The sequence below is a fragment of the Populus trichocarpa genome, chromosome 2 (assembly GCF_000002775.5).
Source record: "Populus trichocarpa isolate Nisqually-1 chromosome 2, P.trichocarpa_v4.1, whole genome shotgun sequence".
Classification (NCBI taxonomy): Eukaryota; Viridiplantae; Streptophyta; class Magnoliopsida; order Malpighiales; family Salicaceae; genus Populus; species Populus trichocarpa.
Genome location: NC_037286.2, coordinates 14805982 through 14815759, shown reverse-complemented (window position 1 = coordinate 14815759; position 9778 = coordinate 14805982). Strand labels below are relative to the sequence as shown.

Sequence of the window (9778 nt, the reverse complement as noted above, 5' to 3'; positions counted from 1 at the left end):
GTGCCCTGCTTTTTGGAAATAAACTCAGCTGTTTGCGCTTAACAATTTGGAAAACAGCACGTAGAATTAATTGTGGTTCCTATGCCTGTTGGTATAGACTAACCCTGGGTTTAGTTGATTTCAATTATATTATTCTTTGTACAGTATTTTAAAAAATATTTTTTAATTAAAAATATATTAAAATAATAATTTCTCATTATTTTATCTTATTTTTTACATAACACATTAAAATTATAAAAATATCTAAAAACATTAATTTAATATTTTTCAAACAAAAATAATTTTAAAAAATAAAATAAAAACAGAAGCTATTGGAAAGCCATACAGTCACTTAGAGGTGTGTGGTTCCTTAGAGTTTAAAATCTATTGAGGCCCATGGTCACCCAAGGTCCAGGAGAAAACACATCATTCAGTGCCAGAAGCTGCCACATTTGTGGTCCTCCATGCATTAGTGGGAGAAATGCCTGTTTAAACCTGGTGTGACTGCTGTTGTTATCGTTAAGAGCCTGACGCTACAGGAAGATGGGTTGCCAAATCTTAAGCATTGTGCTAACTGCATTTCTGAACATGGTGTAGCGATAAGAACAGAGTTATTGCTACTGTCACTAATGATAAAACCTAAAGTGGATTTTGAGTAATTACAGAGTCATACAGAAGATCTAAACAAAGAATAACTAAGCCAATCAAAACTTCATGCAACAGCCGTAGAGAAATCGCTTATCTGATCATTCCTACAGGATACCAGAACACTTGACTAACATCTGTAGTGATCGTCCAGCATCTGACACTATTTGTTGGCATACTGGGAGAGGAAATCAGTTACCTCAGCAGCAACTTCATAAGCTCCTTCTACACATCGGCCCAACGCAACACCAGATACATAGTTCCCCCCAAGAAACAGCCCCTGCAACCCTTTAGCCTTGAGAGCATCTCTTGCAGCATCTAGGATGTCAAAATGACCAATCAAGAACTGAGGAATGGCTTGTGGCCATACTCTCACCCCTAATACAAGAGGATCTGTCGCGTTAGGATTTATAAGCATCTTTCTCAAATCACGATCAACTGCTTCTACAAGTTCACTCTCTGTCTGCAAAGACAAAAAAAGTGATGATAAGAAATTTACCCATAAAACAAAAGGAGACTGAAGAACATGAATCTCAGAGAGGAAGTGATTATCTGTTACTCTGTCAAAAAGAGGAAAGAGAGACTTTAGGCAGTATCCCATAAGATATAATTGGCTTACACATAAACCAAAAATCAGATAATTTAAGTAAACAAGACCTTTGGTACACAAGCCATAGCATAGATATGATAGCTACAATGAACCAGGGGGGGACAAGATCAACCACAAAAATTCAAACTGAAGTTGCTTCGTTGGAAATGAAACCCATCTGAGAGAGATGGATGAGCGATTAATACCCTTTGGTCATTGGGTTGGTTATGGGAAATGAATGGATTACAAGCTATTATGGTAAGGCACAATTTTCTCAGCCATTGGTTCTTGTGGAACCCAGGAATTCCATAATTTTGCAATTCAATCCTGTCTAATCAACTGTAATGGGATAGAAACATTCTTTTAGAATTTATAAGGCGTTCCTGGATCCACTTCCAGGGCTTCATTTGGATATCTCTCTTTTCTGATATTCATTTATCAGGCGTTTATGATATTCTTTTCACCATGTTGTTTCATCTTTTTCCTTTTAGTTCTGATTTTGGAGGAAGACTTGTCCTCCATCCTGTAAATAAGACTTCTGATCTACTTTATCCGAGTTCAATTTTCTTTATTAAAAAAAAAAAAGCTGATAAAGGTATATGAGAATTCAATGTTGAGTAGACAATTGTTAGGACCCAACTAAGCATCTTTCTGGAGAACTAAGCTAAAAATACTCTGTGCATGAGCCTATGAGATCGATAATTTATCACCAACCCCACCATCATATTTCTCCTTGGATCTGTGTCTAGGATCATTCACAACAGAAATCTAAATGTTTCTATAACTGTCTTACCTTAGACACTATTCCAGGGTTAGTAGTTCCTCCAATGTAGTTCAAGAGCAAAATCCTTCCAGTAGGAGCACGATTAGGAAAAAGAGATGAGCTATATATAGTTCCTGCGGAACACACAAAAATTCACAAACAAAATTAGACATTATTTTTTTGGTAAACTGTGGAGTATTTTGTAATTATTTTCATACTTGAATGGTGACTTCTAGGTGCAAGACAGGGTTTGAGATTGTGATACAGTAATGGCAAATAATTTTCGCACTACAACGTATGTACCTAATGTTTCCACCCCTTGGCTTCGTGGATGCAGCTGACCAAACCCCTTGAGTTCACCATCTATTAATCGTTCTGGTCTAATTGCTTCCTTTGGATATGAAACAGACACTGCTGCTACTGGTGGGTAATAAAATTTTGATAGTGCATCTGCAGCTGTAGCCTGTAAACAAGAGTAAACATGGAAAGGATTAACTGCATATTTTGGAAATCTCTTTTAAAGAAAAAAATAAAGGAACTGCAAATAAAGCCTCCATTGGTCAGTTAAAACAGCCAGACACCAATTATTTTATTAAGCCTTATTATTGGATATTTTGGTTAGATACCACCAATGCTTTTACAACAGATTACTAAAAATTTACACATATTTGAATTAGGCATCATGGAGCAGATTATATACTTTACAAAAATAAATTTCTGACACCGTAAGACATTTGGGCTAAAATAGGATGACTCGTATTCTTGAATGTCTCATGGGGAGATATGCATGATGTTAGGATAGTAGAAACCAATTCTAGGAATAACATTGTCACAAGAGCACAACAGGCCATTAGCATCTATCAATAAATTTAGAAAACAAATTTAAAAGAAAGTCAGATCCATGAATGATACAAACAACATTCGAAACAGATTTTCTTAGAAACCTGTATGCACTAATTCAACCCTATTAGTTTCCTCACTTCAAGAACAAGTTGTAACTTTCACTAATTATAAAGGCACACAAAATCAAACACTGCTAGCATGGAAAGAACTTGGCCACAATCCAATTGTGATTATTCACTAACGAACAGCAGCAAAAAGGATTGATTTGAAATAGGGTAAAGTCTTCAAGAATGAAACATACAGAAAGCGGATGCAGTAGAGTGCTTGCAATGTGGGATGGAATAGTGAAGACCACGCTTTTGCTCAGTAGAGAAACTAATCCTTCAGGTGTTTCATATGTCAAACTATATCCACCACTATCCAATTTAATGACGCTTGCCAGCTTCCAAGATAATTTTACATTGCTACCCAACCTGCCAAAATCAACATGGCTAATTAGTACCTGAAAATCATCAAACCAAAAAAAAAAAAGCCACGAAAAAGACAATTTCAAACAATAGCACAAGGGCATTGACTGAATCAAATAACAATGGAGGAACTTCGCTCATTGTGAAGAACGATAAGTATCCTTCAAACAGAAAGTCTGCTTTTCAAAAAAAGAGATTCGGTAGCAAGGCGCACCTTGTTGCTATTGCATCAGGCAACATAGCAAGTCCTTTTCTAAAAGATCCAACAGTTTGGCCCTTTGGTGTTGGTAGGCGCCTGAAAGATAATTATGAGTTAAGAAACTGAGGATAAACTAACAAATATAAGATAATAAAAAATGATTCAGTCCAAGCATATATTATTACGGGTCTCGAGGTGGCTTGGGGTTTTTTCTTCTCTCCTGGATTGTTTTGAAAGTTCCACCAATGATACTACCACCAGTTTGCTCCAGGTTCCAAACTTTTCCAAAAGCCGCTTTCATGCTTAGTTTGGAAGGATCACCCGCATAAACACCTGTGTACTGCAAAAGTTTTAGGTAAACCCAGAAACTACTCTCCGTATAAGATAAAATAAATTGTAGTATAGATGCTCTTGGCAAAAAAAAAAAAAAAACAGATTAGAGGAATTCAGTGTGTGACAGATCTAGTTCATCTATTATGCAACAAAATACTGGCTGGGGGTTTCCACAACGTATAGTCAGTGGAGTTAGATGGATGACCACATTGTATAGAACACAATATTTGTGGGAAGGAATAAATAAATTGTCTTGCATGGCCTAATAAGAATAAAGATACAACCATCAGAGAAAAATCAAGTTTAGCCAATTTGACAAAATGTTTCATTTTTCTTTGTCATTCGTTATTGAAGCAGACAAATACAAGAAATACATGAGGACTAAAGAAATAGAGGAAAAGGTATTGTGAAACTAATTAATAACAGGCATCAACAATGCTGCATGTGTTTAACATCAACTAGATTATACCATGAAGTGACGCGCTGGCTTTGAGCATGGTACAGTTATAAAGAACAGAAATGGGCATCATATTAGAAGTTATACACATTGGTTGACAACATAAGCTACTAATTATCACCTGAACAAAAAGGCTCAATCAATCGCTCGAAAACCTCATCACCAAGGTTACGCCGCACAAACTCTTCAACTGATTCTTCATGTCCCTGTCACCTTTGTCAAAGTCTAAAATTACGAGAAGACTCGTTGACAAGAACACATAAATATGCACCATTACACTATCATTTGATGTCCTTATCAAGTGCATATTATAGCAATTAATTAAAGTTAAAAGGAGAACAAACTGGTGGCGGAGGCCGAAGTCCAAGAGCACCAAATCCAGCTCTGAGTTTGCCACCAATACTCATCAAGTCGAAAAATGGCAAGTCAGTAGGCTTGCCTGGTACTGGCCTTAACTTCCCATTCCACAATACAAAACGGGGCGCATTTGGATCCCCTAGTACCAAATCCTCTTTTAATCCACTATCCACCTGCACACAAATTCAACCAATTCAGTAATAAATAAACTCTTAAAACTCCAGATTATATAAAGCATTGATTGATCATATATGAAACTATCTGCAATTGAACTAGAAAAATAAGATAAAATAAAATCTGACTGGTAATTGAAGAACTTACCACCATAGTGAGCATAGGATCGGAAGGCTGGAAACTGTTGGGGCCCTCTTCCCATAGATAACCATCTCTTTCCAGGGTGGTAATGTTGCCACCGACGCGATCTCTGGCTTCGGTGACAATCACATTGGGAGCAACATCCCGGTGTTTGGTTGCAAGAGCCTGGGCGATACAGAGCCCACTAATGCCTCCTCCGACAATGACACAATCCGCCGCGGCAGAATGTCCGCCGTTGGACTGGGCTTCGCCGTTGAGCTTCGACGGAGTAATTGTAGCTGACTCTTCGGTTAGGGAGCATCGGAGTTTAAAGGGTCTGGGAGTGGAGAATTTTGAGAATGAGGAGGGGATGAGAGAGGGCGTTGTTGGACGGAGAAGAGAGAAGTCAATGAAGGTAGTCATGGCGGGCACACTCGCGGTTTTACAAGCAAAGAAACCACCGGAAGCGTGTTGTTATCTTTGATGAAGATTGGAAGTGTTTTGTTTCGCTTATACGCCCGCATCTCAATCCGTTGTGTTGTGCCTTGTGATGACGCATGCGTCTGTAACCACTTGTCTTTTTTGTTTTTTATTAATGCGATCCCTTATTTAATTAATTATTTTTATATCAACCCGAGGTTATTAAAATGGTTGCTTCATGTAAGATCGGTGGAGGGTTAAGAAATTTGGATTGTAAGATCTTTATAGTTTACAAATTATATATAAAACATAAAAAATTAATATATATATATATATATATATATATATATATGTTGAAAGTGTATATTTTTATCAATTTTCAAGTTATTTTGGTAAGAAAAATATTAAATTTTATTTGAAAATATTTGAAAAAATATGGAGGAATAATAAATTGAAATCATATTTGAAAAAAAAAATAAGAGAAACAAGCACAATTTATAGTGATGCGAAGCCACTTCATGTTTAATGAATAAATTTTAGTATTTAAAAAATATTAAAGTTTTTTTTTTCATTCTTCTTTTCCTCCCTCTTTCAACTTTGTTTTTAAAACAAAGACATGTTTTAAGCACAATTTATTAGGAATAAGTAAAAAAACTGAAAAACTGATTAAACGGAGAAAACCAAAAAAACTGAACCGTGAAAAAAAACTAATTAAACCGATTAAAATTTTGAGAAAACAGACCGGTTCGGTGCGGTTTCGGTTTTATAAATCTGAAGCTGAAAAAACTGAACCGAACCCAAACCGGAAAAAAAAAGAAAAAAATTGAGCCAAAACCGAGTCAAACCAAAAAAACCGAGCCAAACCGAAAAACCGATCCAAACCGGTTTTTGCCCTAAAAAACTGAACCGAACCGAAACTAGTCGGTTTGAACCGGTTTCGGTTCGGTTTCGGTTTTTTTAAAAAAATATTTGATTTGATTATTTTTTTTTATAAAAACCGAACCGAAAACGATCACCCCTACAAGTAAGTTACCGTGATGTGAATCCACTTCATGCTTAATGAATAACAAGGTGTCAAAAATAAAATCGTTTAAATCCCTGTGAGATTGCAATTTTAATGACCTTACCAAGTTAAAGAGATAATTTAGTATGATTTCAACGGAGATCAATTGTTTAACTGACTCAACTTGTTCAACTTAATTTGTATCATAAAATAATGTGATTCTATAGGTTGAATTGTAATTTTAATAATTAATGAAGTCATGGAAACTTATATAGGCTTCTACGCTTCCATGACTGTGTTTTAGGGTGCTTTTCTACTAAAAGAATTTTTTTTTTTTTTTATCAAGAGGAACCTCTCTAATTTAAATCAATAGATTAAAAGAGAAAAGAAAAATATAATAACAAAAATATAAAAAAAGTATATATTGTTTTGATTGTTGTAATGTAATGTGACTTATGATGTCTCTTGATAATTCGAAATATTATGCACACATTGGTTATATGAGATTATCTCATAGAATATAGAGTTGTAAACATTATATTAAATAATGACATAGAATAATTGTTTAGGCATCATACTAAAAGGTTAGTCGTCGTGACTATTGATGGGAAAGGCTAACACCCATAGGTGAATGATGGAGAATAATTGTTTAGGCATCGTACTAAAGGGTTAGCCGTCGTGACTATTGATGGGAAAGGTTGACGACCATAGGTGATTGGCAAGAAAGATCAGTGTCATACTGATAAGGTGTATGTTGTACTTATATAGATATCGACAATAAATCTAGGTGCAACACTAACCTCTTAAAGGTCATAACATTGCATTATGGTGTGTGTGTTAATGTTAAACTCCTTGAAAATGAGATTAGAAGTTGGGTTGAGGCCCATAACTTAACGAATAGAGGTTGTTTGATTTGGACAAGGCCTTTTAATGTATAAGGCTATTCCTTTCATTATTTCTCTTTTTTTTGTTCCATTAGTTACTCCTTGTTTTGGAATTGTATGATTTGAAAGGCTCATGAATTTCTTCTCATCAAGCTATGGGGGGAAATATTTGTAATCGCCAAAGTTATGTAATGGTAAGAATTGCGCCAATAACAAAGGAGGAGTAATGAAGATATAAGATATTGTCAAGATGAATGTTTAGATAGCTCATTATTTAGAGACATAAAGATTTTGTTGGAAACATGAAGATTTTGGGTCTATTTGGGATTGTGGTAGTGATTGCGATTTAAAATGCTTTTCGTTTAAAAATGCATCCAAATGATGTTTTTTCATTTTTAAAAAATTATGTTTGAGATCAGCACATCAAAACGATCTAAAAACATAAAAAATAATAATTTTTAGCAAAAAAAATAAAATTTAAGGGAACATGGTTTCAACCACGTTCCTAAACGAACTATTTATATGAAGATTTTATCTAGAAATATAGATATTTCATTAGAGACATAGAGATTTTGCATGAAGATTTTATTTTAGAGATATGAAGATAAGTAATGCCATGGGGAATAATGTATGGAACTATTGGAGAGACTATTTTTTTTCATTGAAAAGTTCAAGAGATTCTCTTACATAAGTGAAGATATAATCCTTAAAAACTATATGATCTCGACTAATGTTTTATAGGATGCAATAACCTCTTTTTTTTTCTATTTGGGTTGCATTTCCTTCTTTACAAACTATTAGAGATAAACTCTAGTAGCTAGTCTTTTTATCTTCTTTTTTTTCATGACATAATAGTCTTCAATGTCATGTTCAATATTATGGTGAAATAAACAAAAGTATTCGCACCATATTTTATAGAAGGTGAATATTACACGAAATTGTTTTTAATGAAAACCAATATCAATAAACGTGATGGTCAAAGTTGTGGTCATGAGCTCAAGAAACATCAGTCAATCATGAATTGATCCATTGGTGTTTCTCTTGGATGCCCTGGAGTTGTTAGGAGATCAGTAACATTTAGGAGATTTTATTCTTTGTAGTTGGAATTGAGGGCCTTGCCTTGTCATGCTCATTTCTTCTACTCAAATATGATTTTTCATTTCTTGTTTCAATTTGAGAAGATTTTGGTTAGGAAGAGAGTACAACCATTCCTACAAAGAATAGTAGTAAACTCCATTAATCAAGGTTATAATGGTAATAAGCTTAAGTAGACTTTTTATGTTGAATATTTTCTCATTAAACCTTTGATGATATACTCTAATGCTCTCATCTTCTCATAGTGTGATGAAAAAGAGCTTAGTTATACTTTTCTTAGTTGATATACTTGAGCTAAACTAGAAAATAAGTTTAGTGGTGAGATCGTGAAAGTAAAAAGACAGCTAAGCTTCAAGCTATGACATTATACCTAGACAAATCAATTGAATGTTGTTAGAAAGACTTTACACATAACATAATTGTCTTGAGTTATAAACTCCAAGTAGCTTTATACATTCCATGTGTTTTCTTAGTTCAGCTGTAGTTGTTTAAGTTAGCTTTATTAGATACACAATTTTTAAAAGGATAAGTTTGTAACACTCGATGACAGAGGCCGAGGGGTGTAAACAAACAAATTGCCATCCTCAATAATGATAAAAGAAAAAAAAATCCTTTGTAAGGCCTTGTTTGTTTCTAGAAATACTTTTTTTAAATACCACTTTTTCCACTTTTCCATGGTTAGTACTTTTCTAAGAAAGTAGTTTCCCACCAAAGAAAAATACGAGTATTTCCAGAAGAAAAATATTTTCCTTTCTTATCTTTATAAAACACCCCTCTCATCTTTAATTGGTAACGTTGTCAAAACATTTCTCTCTCAATATGAAAAAAATATATATTTTATCTACAAAATCGATTAAAATATTTTTGTATCTACTTATCATTAACTATTTTATCTTTTTTAATATGAGAAAAAAATATTTTGAGGTTTAAAAAATAAAAAAATATTAAAAAATTTTACTTAAAAAATATTTAACAAGGTTTTATGTCTATAATATTATATTTATATTATTTGTATAATTACATTTTATATAAAAAAAAACTTTATATAAATATATGATACAATAATATTTTTTTCATTATTACATTTTTTATATCTCATTCTTTTATTCTAAGTAGTTAGATGATTACATTTAATTTAATTTTCTATATATATATATATATATATATAACAATTTATTTTTCATAATATAATTAAATAATAAAAATTATATTTTAATTTTTTTTGACACTATTAAATGTAAAATAATAATCAACTTTCCAAAAAATTTCTTTTCATAGAAACCACTTAAAAAAACAGCAAACATACAAGGTCTAAGTTACCATTTTGACTATACAATATAAGTAAGAATACAGGGGCATTTCTGTCTATTCGAGAATCATGGCGCGATACGCACTCTAAACAAGTTAGAATCAGCAGGCCGTTTTAGATTCATCAATAACACATTTTTAA

General features: G+C 33.4%; 1 protein-coding gene across 1 annotated transcript; it reads right to left on the bottom strand.

The window, feature by feature from the left end:
• Positions 1–525: 525 nt before the first annotated feature.
• LOC7460503 (protoporphyrinogen oxidase 1, chloroplastic) lies at positions 526–5470 on the bottom strand. The gene is made up of 9 exons (XM_002302774.3): positions 4954–5470; positions 4620–4805; positions 4397–4481; positions 3671–3818; positions 3501–3581; positions 3121–3292; positions 2280–2439; positions 2007–2110; positions 526–1087 (listed from the first exon to the last, which is right to left on the bottom strand). Exons 1-9 carry the CDS (start codon positions 5347–5349, stop codon positions 788–790), a joined length of 1632 nt encoding a protein of 543 aa, XP_002302810.1. The 5' UTR covers positions 5350–5470; the 3' UTR covers positions 526–787.
• Between the last annotated feature and the right edge of the window lie 4308 nt (positions 5471–9778).

Bases quoted from the DNA above. Each gene is read 5' to 3' on its own strand.
- LOC7460503 (XM_002302774.3), bottom strand. From the start codon at position 5,349: ATGACTACCTTCATTGACTTCTCTCTTCTCCGTCCAACAACGCCCTCT. The intron at 3,293-3,500 runs GTGCGCCTTGCT...TGATTTTGGCAG, and splicing joins CCTGATGCAATAGCAACAAG to GTTGGGTAGCAATGTAAAAT. The intron at 2,111-2,279 runs GTACATACGTTG...TGTGTTCCGCAG, and splicing joins CCAAGGGGTGGAAACATTAG to GAACTATATATAGCTCATCT.